Source organism: Macaca mulatta, chromosome 2 (assembly GCF_049350105.2).
Source record: "Macaca mulatta isolate MMU2019108-1 chromosome 2, T2T-MMU8v2.0, whole genome shotgun sequence".
In the NCBI taxonomy this organism is placed as follows: domain Eukaryota; kingdom Metazoa; phylum Chordata; class Mammalia; order Primates; family Cercopithecidae; genus Macaca; species Macaca mulatta.
This window is the reverse complement of record NC_133407.1, coordinates 97,056,673-97,077,014: the sequence shown is the minus strand read 5'-3', so window position 1 is coordinate 97,077,014 and position 20,342 is coordinate 97,056,673. Positions and strand designations below refer to the sequence as shown.

General features: G+C 40.0%; 1 protein-coding gene across 42 annotated transcripts in view; it reads right to left on the bottom strand.

Moving 5' to 3' along the window:
* Window positions 1-20,342, bottom strand: part of VPS8 (VPS8 subunit of CORVET complex) — a 388,385-nt gene that overhangs the window by 134,317 nt on the left and 233,726 nt on the right. For all 42 annotated transcript variants that reach the window (XR_013413738.1, XR_013413737.1, XR_013413739.1 and 39 more), the window contains 6 exons: window positions 13,698-13,740; window positions 12,200-12,272; window positions 11,779-11,898; window positions 6,880-6,951; window positions 1,723-1,842; window positions 229-285 (listed from right to left, as the gene is read on the bottom strand). Coding sequence is in view for 38 of the 42 variants with exons in the window: in XM_077991934.1 (XP_077848060.1) it covers window positions 229-285; window positions 1,723-1,842; window positions 6,880-6,951; window positions 11,779-11,898; window positions 12,200-12,272; window positions 13,698-13,740 (485 nt within the window). In the remaining 4 variants the exon portion in view is untranslated. The remainder of the gene's footprint in view (window positions 1-228; window positions 286-1,722; window positions 1,843-6,879; window positions 6,952-11,778; window positions 11,899-12,199; window positions 12,273-13,697; window positions 13,741-20,342) is intronic.

Sequence of the window (20,342 nt, the reverse complement as noted above, 5' to 3'; positions counted from 1 at the left end):
TGCAAGACAGATCCAGTCTACCTAGGAATTTAGTTTGATATAAGCTTCTTATACATGTACCCTAACAACCATCCACTCTATTTTCTGGTTCCCACTGACTCTAACTTCGTATTAGGGTTTGGCACAAGTCATTGCCCCTCATGTGTAGTGAGGTCTAACACAGAAGAGTTCTTTCTGGCTTATTCTTCTTTCCTATTTTTTAGCAAAAAGAGTTCTAGTAGTTCATACCTGCTGTCTTTCAGAGTGTCGGGAGTCATCGTCGGGACTACAAAGGAATTCAAGGACCTGGCCAAAGAAAAAGTATTTTTTATTTGATATCAGCATGTAGACATTAATACTCTCATAATAAAAGTAATAACTACCCTTTCAAATAACCAACTTATTCACACCCAGCCATAACAAATACCACAGGTATAAGGTACCTTCCCAACTGATTAGCCTAGTATATGTAACATCAGGTTCAGGTATGCTAACAATTTAATATGTGCCTTACATACATATTTCTTTACTCTTGAGAAACATAACTCTAAGAGGCCGGGTGCAGTGGCTCATGCCTGTAATCCCAGTACTTTGGGAGGTTGAGGCAGCCCTTGTGTATGTATTTCTTTACTCTTTTGAAACATAACTCTAAGAGGCTGGGTGCAGTGGCTCATGCCTGTAATCCCAGCACTTTGGAAGGCTGAGGAGGGCGAATCACTTTGAGTTCAGGAGTTCAAGACCAGCCTGGACAGCATGGTGAAACCCCGTCTCTACAAAAAATACAAGAAATTGGCCAGGCGTGGTGGTATGCGCCTGTAATCCCAGCTACTTAGGAGGCTGAGGCAGGAGAATTACTTGAACCTGGGAGGCAGAGGTTGCAGTGAGCCAAGATCATGCTGCTGCCCTCCTGCCTAGGCGACAGAGCCAGACTCTGTCTCAAAAAAAGAGAGAGAGAAAAGAAACATAACTATAAGGCAGTGTTGTCTATATACCTTAATTTTAAGTCTCCTGATACGATACCATGGACCTAGCAAAGCATGAACTTAGGAGTCAGGCCACTTGAATTTGGACACTAACTCTATTAAGACTTAATATTTACTGCTAATAATAACACTTACTAAGTATGACCTTACATGAATTACTTAATCTCTCCAGGCTTTAGTTTCCTCATCTATAAAAGGAGTATAACTGTCCCTATTTTAGAGCTCTTGAGAGGACTAAGGTAACAGACACACATAAGGTTTTGGAACAATGTCTGCCATTGTGAAGTGCTCAAAAAATGCTAGTCATTTTTAGTTACTTTCTCCAGACAAAAAGTATTTTCTTTGCCACCTGTGGAAAAATAGGAGATATTTAAGCGGGATTACAAGATACCTTCAAAGTCATTTGTAAGTAAATTGAGATTTTACAAAAGTAATCTCTTCTCCAGATGATGGTCATAATACTCTTACTACCTGTGAGATGGGGGAGATTCTTAAATTGGGAAACTCTTGAGCAAAGAATTCTAGGCAATTCATAGCAACAGAATAATTGAGAGAACACAATCTCTATAAACCAATCTCCACAAAACATACCCATACACCCACATACACATATCCCTCAATTTAGATCCAAAACCTGAACAGGCCTCTCCTTGATAAGGTATTTACCCAATAGTCTGTCACATCAGGAAACAGCGTAATCCAGGGAACTGTGCACAGTAAACAGGAAAAAACCTTTTAGTTTTCACTGCTAGACACTTACCTGATCAAAAAGTGTTCTGTTTACAAACAAGGTGTTGTCAGGCTTTGCAAGCTGCCGAGCAAGGAAGGTAAAGAGACATCCTACTTGTGAGGGGGTAAAGTCTGAATTCTCCACCATAACCTGAGGAGCAAAGGAGACCATTTATTCAATACACCATCTGGTTTGATGCAAAAATATATACAATTAGAAGAGGGGATAGCCTCATTACTGAAGACTCATAAAAAGATCCTTTTATTGACTGTGCAACAGTTGAATTCAACGCCATTTAGAAGAAGCACAAATACTTGCATACTCTGAAAACATTTCAGTGATTTCTGGCCTACTTCTATCACACCTTGGATGAGAACTGAATTGATAAAGAGGTAGAGATGTAAATTGTAGTATTTCAAAGAAATATTAATCATGTTTCCCTCAGGAATTCTTAGAGAACCCTTCTACAACTAATTTTTTGTTGTTGTTGTTGAGATGGAATCTCACTCTGTTGCCCAAGTTTGTGTGCAATGGCATGATCTTGGCTCATTGCAACCTCCACCTCTTGGGTTCAAGTGATTCTCCTGCCTCAGCCTCCCAAGTAGCGGGGACTACAGGCGTGTGCCACCACGCCTGGTTAATTTTTGTATTTTTAATAGAGACAAAGTTTCACCATGTTGGCCAGGCTGGTCTTGTACAGTTAAATTTAAATAGCCCTACTAAAAATCTGTCCATCAGCAACGGAAGAAGAAAGCTTCTTTTGAGGTTTGAGAGTAAGACAACTGAGAGTCAAGGTAGCCCAGAGAAGTTAGCTATCACACAGACCAATGAAGTGAATGGCTTCGGCCTTGTATCAAGCAGTTCCTTGAAGACATGGTTTTGTATAACAGGCTTTTTACGACACACACGGTTATCAAATCATAGCCATTCCTCTGGCTTTAACTCAGCTCTCATTTCCTAAGTACTCACTGTGTGTAAGAGGCTATAAGTGTCTTTAAGAAAATTAGGAACAAGAAAGAAAAGACAGACACATCTTAAACAAAAGGCATAATATAATGACTGCTATTATAAAGGCACAAATGATTAAAATTTTAATTCAACTGGTTAGAGAGGGAATTTGAAAAGAAATGAGAAGAACAGCTTTGAAGCTAAGTTTTAAAGCCTGTGCAGAAATTTTGACAAGGGGAAATGTCAATAGAAAAGGCAAACCTGGCAAAGAGAAGAGTGAGAGCAAAATCATGGACACAGAAAAACACACAATTGTTAGGGGGAACAACAATATTTATTAGAATGCAGCAGCATGCAGGAAGAGGGAAACAATAGATTAAAAGGGAAGATGAGGCCTCAAATGTCATCCTAAGGAATCTGGAATGTATTCTATAGAAAACTGGCGAGCTACTAAACATGTTCCACCAGGGGGGTTGATCATGACCAGTACTGTGCTTAGGAAAATTATCCGATCAGCAGTGCATGGGATAAAATTAACAGAAGAAAGAAACACAAGGCAGGGAGAGCAAGATACAAGCGACTGCAGGAGTCTAAGGGAGAGACCAAAGGGCTCTTAAGTAGGGCAGTGATCATGAAAATGGAAAGAGGCAGAGAGAGTGGGGACAGGACAATTATTTCTATGCGTGGAACCATGTGGTTCAAGGAGCAATGAAAAAGGACAGACTTTGAGCCTGATTGGCAGGTGGGATAATGATGCTATTAACAGAGAGAATACAGAAGTGGGGGAGGGAAGACCACCACGTACTGTTTTGGGCGAGCTGAGTTCATGGGGGCAACTCTACAACAAATTAGGGTATAGTACCCTCACACATCTATCAAAAAGTTCCAAGTTCCCTCCTTCCATCCTCCACACAAAGATAAAGCACCAGGTTTCTCCCATTATACAACATTCCCTAGCTTTTGACCTACTTCCTCTTACATCCCTTTCTTTTACCCTTTTTGCTTTTAGTCCAGTAATCATTGCTTGCCAAGTGCATACTCATTATTAGAATATGTGGGTATTTCAAGTTATAAAAACTCTATCATATATATATATATATATATATAAAAGAAGTCCCTCATCACCTCAACGAGTTTCTAATTGGTTATTATCCTACAAAAGGCCATTTCCTTTCCATTTCTTCTTTGGCCTCTTTCAGAGACCATGCTTACAAATTTTCCGGGCAATGTAAGAAGTCACAAATTAATAGATGTTTCCTCTCTGCAGCCATTCAGCACACATGATAACACCCATTGGCCTGTTCTCTGGTCACTGCCTATACTCCTCCTCTCACTGGCTCCCTCACAAGTACACTTTAACCAATTAGCATATCTCTAGCACTAGAAATGAGAAAAATAATCTCCAAAGCTCATTCTTCACTGACCCAAGGTAAACACTATCAAGACAACATACAAGAATGGCAAGTCACCAACAGGAATAGTCAAGTACTTGTGGAGCTTTCTCTTCATTTGGATTACTCTTCCAACTTAGTATAGTTTTAAACTCAAATTGCAATTTAACCAACTTACATTTACCTGACACCTACTGGGTTACAGGCATTGTGCTGGATCTGTTCTAAGCAGGCTAAAACAATGACCAAATATTATAATAATAATAATAATTAGAATAATCCTCAGTCTCTACATTCAAGAAGCTCAAGTCTAGATAAGACAGATAAGAAAATATGTAAATATGACACTACAGTGTGCTAACTGAAGCATAAAGTGTTGGCTGAGCACAGACAAGGAGCCAACTAATCAACCTAGATGTGTGGGAGAGCGTTCAAAAGAGTTTCTCATAGATGATATTTCAGTTAAGTCTTGGAAAATGATTAGGAACTTGCCAGTCAGTGAAAGGAAAGGAAAAGGCATGACAGGCTGAAAGAAAACCCTTGCAAAGAACATAAACCATGAACACACCACAGAGAGTCTAGTGAATTCTAATAATTTAATATGGTTGAGGGTACGTAATACAAGGTGTGTGGGGAAGGATGACAAGGTGGATGAGAGAAAGGACCAGTTATAGAGACCTAGTCAGGACCAGAAAATATAGAGGGATCTTGGATATTCAACAGTTTAGACGGGTATGGCAGAAACTATTACTTATGCTCCAACATCTAGTCTTCCTTCCTTAGAAACAGAACTCCTCAAGGCTGGGCGCAGTGGCTCACACCTGTAATCCCAGCACTTTGGGAGCCTGAGGCGGGCAGATTACCTGAGGTCAGGAGTTTGAGACTAACCTGGCCAACATGGTGAAAACCCCGTCTTTACTAAAAATACAGAAATTAGCTGGGTATGGTGGCAGGCGCCTCTAATTCTAGCTACTCTGGAGGCTGAGGCAGGAGAATCGCTCAAAGCCAGGAGATGGAGGGTGTAGGGAGCTGAGATCGTGCCACTGCACTCTAGCCTGGGCAACAGAGCAAGACTCAGTCTCAAAAAGGAGGAGGAGGAGGAGAAGGAGGAGGGAAGAAAGAAGAAAAAGAAGGAAGAAGAAGGAAGAAGGAGGAGGAGGAGGAGGAAGAAGAAGAGGAGAAGGAGGGGAAGGAGGAGGAGGGGGAGGAGGAGGAGGGGGAGGAGGAGGAGGGGGAGGAGGAGGAGGAGGGGGAGGAGGAGGAGGAGGGGGAGGAGGAGGGGGAGGAGGAGGAGGGGGAGGAGGAGGAGGGGGAGGAGGAGGAGGGGGAGGAGGAGGGGGGGGAGGAGGAGGGGGAGGAGGAGGAGGGGGAGGAGGAGGAGGGGGAGGAGGAGGAGGGGGAGGAGGAGGAGGGGGAGGAGGAGGAGGGGGAGGAGGAGGAGAGGAGGAAGAAGAAGAAAAAAAAAAAAGAACTCATGTTTAGCTAAGCACATGGTTACCAAGAATACAGACAATGTTTCTCCATCTCCCCCACCAACTAAGGAGCCTCATATGGTGTAAGCAGAATTGTATTACACAGCTTTTAAGAAGTTTCCTTAAGGAGAGGGAACATTTTCTTTGTTTCTTCATTTTTCTCTACGTGGCTAGAATGCAGAGGTAATGGCAGGAGCCTCAGCAGCCATTCTGGATGGAAAGACAGAAATCATATACTAAGTGTAATACTAAGACAGAAGGAATCTGCGTCCCTGAGAAGTTTATGAAGTCACTCTAGTAGACCAGGTAGCCTACTTCCAGACTTCTATGAGAAAAATTAATTCCTATCACAATTAAACTACTGTTATTTTGAGTTTTCTCTCACTCACAGCAGAACTTAATTCTAAATGACCAATAGGAAGCCACAGAAGAATATTAGGTAGAAGAAAGGCAAGATCACAAATTAAAGGAGGACATAGATTGGGAATAAATCTAGGTGAAAATTCTCCATATTAGCCATCTGAATCAAACTGGCATTATCTGACAGGTTAGCAATCCTGTTCTCATAATCATCACTGCCTGTCTTACAAGGTTAAATTAATATTAACTGATAGCATTAAAAGAAATAATGTATATAAATATGCTTTGGAAATTATACAGAATGAGTATAAATGTAATATTTTGATGTTATGTACAACTAGAAAACACCTGAATTCTGGTCTCTTGTCCACAATAATTCTTTCTTTTAATGTTGAAAACTCTATTTTACAGTCAAATGAACAAAATAAAAACTCTAAGCTTTCAACTACAAGAGGAAACTGGCCTGCCTGAAGTCATGCAGATGGAAAAGAAAAGAACCTTCCCCTGCATTCTTCATTAGCAACAGCATCAATCTCAAAATAGCTTTCTGCTGAATCTAATTAGATTTATACTGGGATGATCATTTCTCTGTGCCTCAAATCATTCTTAAGTGTCATCCAACATCTCAGTGCCATGACAGAATACGGCACTGCCTTAGCAACAAAGTGAAGTTGGTATGAGACAGAGGAAGATTCTTCACATTGTTTTCTCAAAGCACTTTGAAGTTAGTCTCTATTATTACATGTAAATCATACTAATATAGCAATTATCACCATATGCCTTTCTCACAGTAGTGCTCTCTATTCTGGTCCCCAGTCTAAAGCTAACATACACTAAAATTTTTTTTAAATAAATGATTAGTACTTAATTCAGCTCTTGAGGACAAAGACACCATAATAAAATTTTAAGATATGAGTCCAAGAAACCACTTAACAAGATTTTATAACCTGCTATAAAAAAACTCAACTATCTTAATATAAATATCATATAAAGACATGTATTCTTTGAATACTTACTTTCAACAAAATATCCACAATTCGCTGTTGATATTCCACAGCTTGCTTGTCATTTTTAAAATCTTCAAAAGTCTAAAAGGGAGAAATAAATGTTTAAAAGTAATTATTATTTGCACATTGTAAAAGAAAACAAGTTATCAAATTCTTGTTAGTAAAATCCAAGTAATTTCCCAAATAAGATAACTATTCCTCATTAAACTTGTCTTATACACCTTGAGTGACGTTATTTTTAGTGAGTCAAGTAGGAAGCTACGGTATTTAATATTGCACAGTACTCTGAGACTTAAAAAAAAAAAATCACAAATAAGAATTTGAGAAAGGAAGGAAGGCAAAGTCCATAAGAAAAAAAAAGAAAAAAGAGAGAGAGATAACACTAACGAAAAGAGGTAATTTGGGAGCAAAGGTTTGAGAACAGAGGGATAAAATACATGTTCAGCCATCATTCAGTCTATGTTATCTGGAAATAACTGAGACCCAGTTTATTAACTGTCATAAAAATAACTTTCATAATTTTCATGACAATTAAGAAAAATGATGTCCAAAGATAGCATTAAAAAAATTATTATGGTAAAAAAGTTAAAATTATCAAGCCTACTTACTGATCTCAAAACACTGCCAACTATGGCAACTTTCATTTTATGTAACTGATCAAGCAGAGCCAAAATACTTTGAATATAATATGCATCACAATAAATTACAATACCAGATTCTGTTTGTCAGTATATAACAGCATGTCACAAAAAAAGTAGTACATATAGTATATGTGAAGAAAATGAGATTATGTCCACTATCAAAAAATTGAAATGAAAATTTTTACTGAACAGTAAGAATGATGAAAGACTTAAAGATCGTTCCTATGGTTTTCACTTAGTTCATTTGATTCTGAGAAATGTTTAAATCCACATAGCGCTAATTTATTGCTATTTCCTTGAAACAAGAAAATGAACTACACATTGTCCCAGTAGACTAAAAATAAAAAGGAATTTAACAGCCATGAACTTTCAAGACATCATAGTCCTGTTCAAACAAGAGTAATTACTGTTCTTCAAATGGGCCTGAATTTCCCCCAGTTTCTCCAAAGCACCTTTGTTCAAGCTGTTCTCTTATTAGCATGTCCTTCCCTTCCCTCTCCTGTTTGATGCACAGAAAAACAAAATATTCTAGACTTTTTTTTTTAGCTAGTCTGCTTTACTGCCAGGTAGCTGGGAAATGCTGAAACGAGTTACCAAGGAGACTGTAGGAACTCACTGTGGAAAGCTCAAATAGAAGTTATTCTGATGTATATATGGGTTAAATATGACTCTGACTGAAGACAGGAAGACAGACTACAAAGTCTCTCTCAGTTCTATCTTCGGATTCATGAGAACAACAAACACACACATACATAGACACCCATCCCTGCCTGCTAAAGTGAGATATCACTCTACAGGTACAAAGGGAAAGTACCATCTGCTAATACAAGTGCTATTCAACTAAAAAACAAAACCATGGAGAATTAACACATGCATTTAAAAACTACAGCAGTGACAGCAAGTAAAAAAGAATTTCCTTCACCATTTTCCTTTTGGCAGCACGTAGTCACTCCTTTGAAACAGACACTGATAGTATGATTCTGTGAACATAATTAACTGGTAATACACTACGGTGTGAATATTATGATATGCTTCATGACTATTTTGGTGGTAGTTAACATCTGCCACCAAAATGGCACATTGTTAGACCATTATCATCCCACAAAAATGCTTTTAACTATGGATGTTTACTAGAGGACTAATATGCAAAGATGTCCTAATGGAGAATTACAGTTTCTGAAGTACAAAGGTAGACCTAAAACCCAAGTTGTAAGTCATCTGTGCATTTGGACATTAAAAATTATTTCTGTAGTACTTTACAAATTACTATGGGGTTTCTGTAAAATAATGATAGCAAGCTAACTCCTAATCCAGGGGTCAACATTCTCTGTAAAGAGCCAGACAATAAATATTTCTGGCTTTGGGGCTACATATGGCCTCCATCACAGATTCTTCTTCTTTATGAGGCTGATTTGCCTCTTAAAATATCTTTCAAATCCTTTCACATCTCGGTATCCCCACTGTCACTGCCCTAATTTAAGCCACCATTATCTTCTATTTAGATTACTACAAAATTTACTAACAGATCTCCCTGCCTCCATCTTATCTCATTTCAATCCATTTGTATGCCCCCAAATTCATGTTGAGAACCTATCACCAATGTGATGGTTTTAGGAGGTAAGCCTCTCGGAGGTGTGCCTAAACCAACAGAATCTGCCAGCACCTTGATCTTGGACTTCCCAGACTCTAGAACTGTGAGAAATACATTTCTGTTGTTTGTGAGCCACCCAATCTATGGCATTTTGTTATAGTAGCTCAAACTGACTAAGACACAAGAGTTAGAGGGAATGTTTTTAAAGTATAAAATTAATATATTTTCCTTCCTAAAAGGCTTCAATGGCTACCAACTGCTATAGTATAAAGTCCAAATTATGGCCAGGGGTGGTGGGTTATGCCTGTAATCCCAGCACTTTGGGAGATCAAGGGGGGCAGATCACCTGAGGTCAGGAGTTCCAGACCATCTTGGCCAACATGGTGAAACCCCGTCTCTACTAAAAATACAAAAATTAGCCAGGCATGGTGATGTGCATCTATGATCCTGGCTACTGGGGAGGCTGAGGCAGGAAAATCACTTGAACCTGGGAGGCAGAGGTTGCAGTGAGCCAAGACCGTGCCATTGCACTCTAGCCTGGGAGACAAGAGCGAAGCTCCACCTCAAAAATGAGGGAAGGAGGGAAGGAGAGAGGGAGAGAGGGAAGGAGGGAGGGAGGGAGAGAGGGAAGGAGGAAGGGAGGGAAGGAAGGGAGGGAAAGAAGGGAAGAAGGGGAGGGAGGGAGGGAGGGAGGGAGGGAGGGAGGGAAGGAAGGAAGGGAAGGAAGTCCAGATTTTTTACTGCAGATTACAAAACTCGTTATCTGCCTGCCTCTCTGGATTTGTTTCTCTCTGCACTTCTCCTTATACTTAAAAGATGCAGCTATATTGAATTTTTTTCAATTACTTGAATACTCGTTGCTCTGTCTCATTTCCAGGCTTTTTAAAATATTCAGCCCTCTGCCTACAATATTTTTTCCTACCCTTCCCCTGACTAACTTCTATTCAGACTCAGTGTAGACACCATTTTATCTAAGAAACATTCCCTAACGCTCCATTAGGTGCCCCTCATTAAGTGTTCCTATAGCATCCTGTACTTCCCCTAAGGCATGTATTACACTGTGCTATAATTATTTATCTACAAGTCTGGATCCTCTTCCTCCACAAAAGCAAAGTTTATATCTTGTTGGCCAAGGCTGCATGCCCTAATGAGGACAGTACGTGGGATACGCCATGAACTCAAATTTTTGTCAACCAAATCAGAGATTGTTTTGCAGCCTTACTATAAATCCCAGTGTCATAATTCAGACATCAGCATAATTCCACATGTGTTTCGGTGCTACCACAGCCCTTAAAGAAATAAGAATTACATTAAGTTCTTTGTTTTCTCTAACACTCTTTCTCCCCCATCACTTCCTGTTTCTTTTTTTCCTATGTGTCAGTCACCAACTACCTTTATGTTCCCCTCTGGACATTTAAAATTTCCTAAACCAACTACATCTGACTTCTAAGTTTCTCCTTCCCTTCGTTCTATGCAATTAAAGTTATTACTTCTGATGTCAGATTTTCAAATTAAACCAATTCAAATGATAATAACCTTCTCATGAGTACTTACCGTTTTAAAATAATAGTTTATTATATTTATATAATTCAATTTATAAAAGTAGTATATGCTTATTAGGGAAATTTGCTTCATCTCACAGAGTGAATCACTATTAATATTTAGGTGTATTTCCATCCTTTTTTTCTCCAAATACTGTGTACATGTGTGTTTTGCATATTTGTGTGCCTGCTACTTTTGCTAAACGCTATAATATAAGCATTTTCCATAATATCAAAAGTTTTTCAAAAAACAACTATAATACTATTTAATTCAGAAGATATATTATGTTTTATCTAATTGTTCCCCAGGGGCATTTTCACGGACAACCTGGCTCACCCAAATTGTACATATTCATCCCTAATTGAACATGTATAAGGGCGTTTTTTCAGCAAAAAGCTTCCATGTTCCATTTCAACTCCAGCTATTTTTACTATCATCACTACCACATCTCCTTCAACATCTCCCTTCCATATTTAGTATGCCAGGCAATATAATTTATGAAATCAAAGATGCACTACATCTAACTCAGTTCTCCTTAACTTTTTGATGAGTGTGTGTTAGAGAGAGAGGGAGAAAGAGAGAGAAGGAGAGAGGGAGGGAAGGAGGGAGGGATAGAAGGAGGGAGGGAGGAAGAGGGGAGGAAGGGAGGAAGGCAAAGAACTAGAGAAAAAAAAATGGGTGGCACAGCAAAATTAAACATTTGAAACCCTGACTTACTGCTAGTGCATAAAATCTATACCTGCATAATAATTATGATTTTTCTATTAAAAAATATTGCTTTGTCTTTTTTCTTTTTTTGAGAGAGTCTCTCTTTGTAGCCCAGGCTGGAGTGCAATGGCACAATCTCAGCTCACTGCAACCTCCGGCTCCCAGGTTCAAGCAATTCTCGTGCCTCAGCCTCCTAAGTAGCTGGGATACAGGCGCCCACCACCATGCCCGGCTAAGTTTTGTATTATTAGTAGAGATGGGGTTTTGCCATGTTGGCCAGGCTGGTCTGGAACTCCTGACCTCAGGTGATCTGCCCGCCTCGGCCTGCCAAAGTGTTGGGATTACAGGCGTTGAGCCACCGCGCCCCACCAAAAAATTATTGCTCTGTCTTCTTTGAAAACACCTCAAAATAAGACTATCTCTTACCAGTGCCAATACATTGAGAAATTCTCTTGTGTCAAAATGTAGCAAAGTCCGAATGTAAGGATAGATTTCTTCCTCAGGAGAAGCCTCTGCTGAATGCAGGCGAATTAGAAATTCAAAAACCTGAAAGTTGGAAAAAAAATGTTGATTATTTTCTCACCTTACAAAGTATCCTGCTGAAGCAGTGATTTCCATTTGGATAAAATAAAGGCAGGCTGAATTCAGTTTAAATTGCTACTATATTTTAAGTTCTCTCTTAAATTCTCTCTCAGCTCTAATTATTGACTTTAGTAATAGTGTGTAAGTTCTCTCCTGTAACAGGCGATAGCTCCTGACACACGTGGAAGCCTCAACTGCAATTTGTCTTCAGTGCATCTTAACAAGAGACGGAGAACAGTCAAAAGGCTATGAAAATAGTACCAACCTGGTTTTTAACCAAGGGAACAAGATCTTCAGGGATGTCACCAAGGGGATAGGCACGACCTGCTAGACAACAGCTGGAAGAAAAGAATGAGAATGGATCTGGTGACTTGTAAAGCAGATAACTTTCAAGCGAGTTAACACATTGTTTCTCAAACTTGAGATACTAGTTCAATTTGTTAAGTAGGCTCAGCTTTTGTCAGGTCATGTTCCAAAGCAGGTCAAGATGACACCCAGTTTAGAAAACGTGGGCAACAGATAGGGGGGTGAGGTAATGCATCCTGTGACTGAGTAGGAGCTTTCATTTCTTCATATGTTTCCTAAGAAAAACCAATGCTCTATTAAAGGGACAAGAAGGAATGAAGACGGACTTCTAAAGGCCTCATACCCAGCGTCTAGAAAGATAGTGCCTAATGGCACCATTATACTACGATAAACCTGTTAGAAGCCTGGCATTCTCAGATACTGTTAAACCAGGGGCTCTAACAACGGTATTAAAGATGGGGAAAGAGCTAGGCTAAATGTCTGGAAAATGTCTGCGACAGGACAAACCAGGGAGAGTTAGAATCTGAAGAGAAATTTACCCTACAGTTTTACCTCCAAATCAAACCTTCTTCATGGCTAAAGACTTGCCTTGTGAGTTGAATTACTACAAATGTCATCTGAACATGTCTACCTTCTTTCTATTTTTGGAGGTGGGGAGGGGGCAAATTTTAAACCTTTTTGAACTACAATTTTCAGTGTTAGATTGGAGACAACTGGACACCAGCATATTTTGAAGAGTTTAAAGTACAGATGATAAAGCACTAAGTAAATGCATATTTCTTTCACACTAAAAAATCAATGTAACAAGTGTGAAACAGGTTTCAAAGTTAACTCGTTAGATATGAGCTAAAATGACGTTCTGCTAGGTTCTGCCACCTTCCTGCCAAATAGCCGTCTACCTAAAAGTTCTATCAGGGCTCAATTCTGAGCTGGCACAGTCTACTGGAATGAACCCTGCTCCAGAAGTCAGGGGATAAACATTCTAGTTTTACCTCTGTTACTAACTTTTTCATGATCTGAAAAAGTCTCTTGTCCTCATATATAGACACAACACACATCCCACATAGTTGTCACTAGTAAACGTAAAAAACCCGGGTTTCAACACCAAAGTTTCTCAACCTCAGCCCTACTGATATTTCGGGCCAGATAATTCTTTGTTGTGGGGACTACTGTGTGCGTTGTATGCTGCTTAGCAGCATCCTTGGCCTCTGCCCACTAGATACCAGTAGCACCCCTTCTCTAGCCCTAGTTATACCAACCAAAAATGTCTCTAGATGTTGCCAAACATCTCCAGGGAGTAGGAGACAGAATCATCCATGGTTGAGAACCACTGCTCTACATAAAAGAATTGTGAAAAATGAAAAGTACTATATAGATAAGAGATCATAGTATCTCTAAAAATATAGGAGAAATATAGAAAGAACATACATGCAGATGAATAAGTAAAATGATCTTACCTAATATATACAAGAAGCTTATTGCCCATAACAACTTGTTCATCTAAAATAGAAAGAGAAGTATCTTCAGCAATTTTCTCTCAAAACCTTTTCAGAAAAATAATCTTTATGTAGAAACAGAAAAATAAAACTTGGCATTTACAGTGAGGTAAATATATTCCCAAATAACAGGAAGTTGAGATAAGACCACTTTATTAGCTTTTGAGTTTCCATCAGATTCTTCTCACAGATAAGAGCAATATAAGCTATTTAAAGATAGATGTAGAAGGAATAGATCTGAGGGTAGAGATCTATGTATTGTTGGCCTAACCACTAACTTGGGACCAAGGGAAGGTGTAGGGCAGGCAATGAGTTGATGAACTGTACATCAGAACCAATTAATTAATATTAAGGCATAACCATACTGTGTTCTTATTTGTAATATGGACTTTCACCACCCACAGTGCTCTAGGGCTGAAAAGGCCATTGTTCCCAAATGTTTAAAGTAACAGAATTAAACTAAATGATCTTTAGGGCCCTTTCTATTCTAAGTTACATAAAAATGTAAGATTCTGCCATCTTGTGATGCGAGCCTGTTCTTTGACTAAAGAAATCAGAAAGATAATATGACAAAGTTTGAAGCCAAGGGGTCAAGGGCAACACAGAATGGAGCAGGAGCATCAACAGGGTGAAGTGGCTGGGAACGCTGATAGCGCACAGATGATGGGAATCTGTGGTTGGCAATAATGAAGAGCTGTAGTTTCTATTTTTGATATATGAATCCTGGATATAATGCAAGCAAGTGTATACCTTTAACTTTATCAGTAATCTTTCACAAATACTCAAAATCTGCAATGTTGTTAGTGCATGTAAACTTGAATTGCTCCAAATGTATGAATAATTACATTTTGCTTCTGTTCCAAATGTTATTTGATTCAAATCAACTAGTATGACACATGGTGATCATCACCTGCATGGCATAACAACTTAATGTTTATTGGCTAACTAGATAAACACCAGTGAAAGAAAAAAAAAGTCTCAGGACCCCAAACTCATTATGCCAAAAGGAAAAGTTAAGCTTCGGAACTGAGTCATGTAAAAAACAAAAACAAAAACAAATAAACGAAAAATCTGGCTCCCTTTGGTTCCTAAACAGATTGCTGCAAGATAGAAGGCCATGTCTCCCCAGCCGGCCTCCCTCATCCTGACAATGTAAATTAATAGCTGATGTTCACAAGCACTGGACAAAGATAAGACTAGAAATTATTCCTCAGCCCATCCCAAGACAAATGCATATTTGACTTCTTCCCCTATTCTATGTTTACTTTACCTTCTGTAAAATGCAGATTTACTGAGCATGAGACAAATACATAATTAAGTGTTCCTCTTTTCCCTCTTGCCCCCTCTCTAATCTTTAAACCCTGAAGTTCTCGAAATCCTCTGTGGAAAAAGCACAAGCTGAAGATCCTACTGTAGCTTGTGTCTCTTTCTCCCAGTGTGTCTCTCTCTCAACCATGGTAAAATAAGCCTCTAAACTGATTGAGACTTGTCTCAGACATTTTTTGATTTACACACCTTTCTTGCTGGAAATCTCAGGCAGAATATATCTAGCTCATGATATTCCTAGCGAGAGTTAAATGTATTTGTTTAACCTACCCATCTCCATTATTCCACTACTGTAAGCTTCTTATGAGCAGAGTCTGTGACATTTCTGTATTTCTAGCATCGAGTATAGTGTCTGGCACATAAGTAGGTAATTAGTAAATTGCTGAAATGAACTGACATAGTACTTAATTTTCTACAACCTTTCTCTTCCCAATATCTTCTTTTAGACAGCTTTTCATTATAAAAGATCATCACTTCCATTCACACATTTTAATTCTCCACTTTCATTTCTGGTAGATATAGATGCGAAAGGCAATTTTCAAATTTGCTTCAAAAAGATTAGGTTCAGGGCTACTATCAGGTACAGGAAGTTAAGACTATCAAATGACTCCCCCACCCCCACCCTTATAGTAAAAAAATGACAAAACCTGGACATCACACAGAAAGGAACTACCTGAAGTTACTAATGAGTTACTGGGGAGTGAGCACAAGCATGAGCTGGTGGGGACTTCAGCCTCATCTGGGGGAGGAGAGACAGGCAGTCACACTGTTCTTCCTGCTGGCCTGTCCCTGAGTAAGCGTACTCTGAACTGCACACATAGGGAGGCATAGAAAGGCCCCTAACCTTCCTGGCACGGGGGTGGGGGCGGGGGATCGGATACACAGGGAGGCATGGAAAGGCCCTAATCTCCCTGGCATGGGGGTGGGGGCGGGGGATTGGAAAAGTGAGGTCAGGAAACCATGAATAGGGAAGGGAGTTGGGGAATCCCAAAAGTGAAAGAATCAAAGAGGAGATCCCCAAACTGTCTGCCCACACCTGGAGAGGATCCATTTACTAAACCAGCACACAGGAAAAAGACTCAAAGCAGCTTAGTCAAAGACAAAAAACCAGGATCAAGAATGGAGCTCCCTCTCTGAAGGTTTTGGAGTGAGGAGAGAAGCACATGGGCTCTGGTGGAGAGTTCCTTCACTTGGAGAAGCGGAGATCGGGAGTTAGCTGTACAAGTAAATTACCACCTCTGTGGCTTTCGGCCCAGGTCTAAGTGCTGTCTGTGTGGCAAGCACAGCAGAGCTGGAGGCCATCACGGAAAAAGCAACAATTTTTCTGGCAAGGGAAACGTGAAGTTAAGAAACATACACAGTTTAAAAATTAGGAGAATCTTGCAAAGGAACGAGAAAGAGGAAGGATCCCCAAACTCTGTCTACCCTCATCACTGACTGACCCCTGAACCATGCGTGTGGATCAGAATCAAAGCAGATCAGCCATCCAGAAATGACCTGAGGAGAGACTGCAGCTGCACAAGAGAGACAGTTTGCAGTTCAAGCCCACCAAGAAAATTATCTGATAAAACAATGGAAAACAATACTCAGTGGTGAAAAATACCTGATAGAACAACGGAGAAGAATATTCACTGGAGAACGCATACTCTCCACACGATGTAACATTCATAATATCCAGATACAGTCCAAAATTACCCAACATGAAAAACCGTGAAAATAAAACATATTTTTCTTAAAAGTGAATCGAATCCAATCCTGAGATGAACAAAATGTGAGAACAAGCAAAGATTTTAAAGCACTATTATAATTATCCTTAAGCAAAAGAAATGGTTTCAGTGCATGAAAATTTCAACAGATAAATGAAGAGTTGCAGCAGAGAAAACAGAAACAAGAACTAAATGGAAATTAGACTGAAAAATATAACTGTTGAACATAAAAAATCACTGAGCAGATTTAACAGTTGAATTGACATGAAGGAGTTAAGAGCAAATGAATCTGAAGGAAGAGAATAGAAATCATCCAAGGTGAAAAACAGAGAGGAAAAAAGACCAAACAGAACACAGTCAAAACCCAGAGAAACAGACCTCAGAAGTGGTGGGGTAAGGACCTGCAAAAATCTCCTCCATAAAAGCAATACTAATACTGGTAAAAACTGTCAAATTGGCTTTTTCAGAACTCTTGAAATTAACTAAAAATTTGCCATAATCTGAGGAAAATTTATTCAGAAAAATGCCTGAATCTCAGGAAGACCAGTGAATTTTAGAGTTTTAACTTTATGTATTGCCATCTCCCTTTCTCCAACTCTACTGTAGTTTTGAAAATTAATTATTGCCTTACAACTTGGGCAGCTGTGAAAACAAGTAGAACACAGCGGGTTTGATAGCGACAGGAGGCAGCCAAATGCCTAGGCAGATAGGGGCGGGTCCCTCGTGAAACCCCACCTTCAAGCCAAAAAACAGCCTGAAGGCTAAAAGACCAGATTACTGGTCGCGGATGAAATCTGCAACATGGAGTGAGAACTTCTGTTTCTGTTTGCACATCCTCTCCCAGTTGATTCTTTCTGAATAATGTCTTTTAACCAACTGAATGTTGCCTTTTCCAATACTGCTATGGCCTGTCCCTCCCCTATTCTGAGCCCATAGTAGCCCCAGACTCACCACATTGAGGGGACTTTCCCGCCTTCGGGTAGCGGGACCACCCCCGCATCCCCTCTCTGCAGAAAGCCATTTCATCACTCAATAAAACTCCCCACCTTGCTCACTCTTCAATTGTCAGCGTATCCTCATTCTTCTTGGATGCTGGACAGGAGCTGGGGAGCCACCAAGTGCAGGTACCCAGAAAGGCTGTTACACTGGCCTTTTGCTTTCGCTGGCAAAGGGCAGCCACCCCACACAATGGGGCCAGGGGCCGACCAATTGCTAACATGCTGCCTTCCATCAGGCTGTGGATGGTAAAACTGAAAGAGCTAATTAGCACACTAACACCCCATCTGGGGCTTCAGGGTTGTGGGCACCCTTGTCTGGGTGCTGCTGCATTCCCCTCAAGGCCACAGGCCTCACATGGAGCTTGCTCCTGTGTCAGCGCTTGGAGTGGCCAGCCAGATCCCATATTCGCTTGCTCATGTGCTCCCTCCCACAAGGGGCTGAGCGCAGCAGGCCAAGTAGACAGGGTGCCCCTGCTGCACATCCGGCAAAAGGCCGAGAGAAAATTCCTGTGTCAATCTTGTAGCCCCTCAAATGCCCCATCCTCAGAAAATTGTCACTACTTGACCTATCTGGCAGCTTACTTAAAAGCTCCATTTTCAGGGCTTATCTTTTTTTTGCCCTAACTCAGAACTCACTCTGTGGGAACAGCACTATCCCCAGGACATTTGTGGAAACAGTCAGTGCCATTGTTCAACATTATAGCGGGCTGAGACAGTGTTAGTAGTTGGGACTAATAAGTGGTGCACCAAAAACCTTAAAAGGAAAAACTGGAGAACGGGAGATCTGCGGGGGCTTTTGAAAAGTTCTAACATATTCCTGGAATTCTAAAAGGGTGTATGCATATAAAGGGCTTTGCACATACCCAGGGAAATTCTCAAAGGCCCTAATTTATAACCCATGGCTGACTTTGCAGCTCTGTGCAAGCAGGAAGGGAAGGCTACAGCAGAATTCTAAACTGCCTGCCAAAGAACTGAAAATTCCAAGATAAAATGAAGCAAGAACTGATAGGATTAAAGTGAGAGAGGGACAATTCAACAATATTTGGAGACTTCAATATCCCACTTTCAAAAACAGAACAATCAGTAGAAGATGAACAGGAAATAGAAGACTTGAACAAAACTACAAGCAAATAGACCTAACAGACAAAGAAGCCCAGAGAATTTCACCCCAAAATATGGCACCATGGTATGCAGATTATTTTAAATTAAGGGTCCTTCAAGGTCAGCATATGCTGGGAGAGACTTGTGAAAGGAAAATAAATCTTGTGACCCCAAAATCACTAAGCCAAAGGGAAAAGTCAAGCTGGGAACTAATGTCAGGCAAACCTGATCCCATTCTATCCCTAAATAAGACAGCTACAAAGATAAGAAGCTACATACCTCCCTCACAATTTACCCACAAGGAAATTCCTTGTGGACAAAGGGTAGACAGAACTCAAAGTCATCCCTTTGAGGCTCACCTGAGACAAATGCATATCTAATTGATTCCTCTGACCTATTGTTTATGTAAAAATGGAGATTCACTGAGCCAGACTAAATTGTGTATTCAGTGGAAGGCTGATCAAGGACTCAAAAGAATGCAACCTTTTGTCTCTGACCTACTTCTAACCTGGAAGCCCTCACTTCGAGTTGTCCTGCCTTACCAGACTGAACCAACGTACATCTTAAACATATCGATGGATGTCTCATGTCTTCCTAAAATGTATAAAAGCAAGCTGCCCATCTCAGACACGTGTCGTTAGGACCCTGAGGCTGTGTCACCGGTGCATCCTTAACCTTGGAAAGATAAATTTTCTAAACAGACTGAGGCCTGGGTTAACAGGCCTGGGTTCACTATTTTTCCACTCTTCTGCCAAGTGAGGACACAATGTTTGTTCCCACTTGCCCTTCCAACTTCCACCACGTGAGGACACAGCAAGAAGGCCTTCATGAGACACCAGGTGCCAGCACCTGGATTTTGGACTTCTCAGCCACCAGAACTGTAAGACATAAGTTTGTCTTACCCAGTCTTAGGTATTCTGTTACAGCAGCACAAAACAGACCAAAACAACTAATAATGTTAAAACTTCCAATAAAGAAAAGCCCAGGCCCACATGGCTTCATATTGAATTCTACCAAACATTAAAAAAGTTAACACTAATCCTTCACAAACTCTCCCAAAAAATAAGAGAGAATACTTCCTAACTCATTCTATGAGGCAAAAATACCAAGACACACTAATAACAACACTGGTATTCTTTTGATAACAAGATATCAAAAGAAAACAAAACTGTAGAACAATATCTCTTATGAATATAGACACACAAATCCTTGAGAAATAGTAGCAAACTGAATCCAGCAACATAGTTAAAACATTATATACCAAGTGAGATTTATCCCAAGAATGCAAGGTTGGCTTAACATACAGAATTAAATAGATCATATCAATAAAATAAAGGACAAAATCCACAAGATAATCTTAACAGATGCAGAAAAAGCATCTGTTAAATCCAACAGTCTTTCATGTTAGAAACACTCAAACTGGGTAAAGAAAACTTCATTGAATGGGTAAGACTATCTACATCAAATTTAATGAT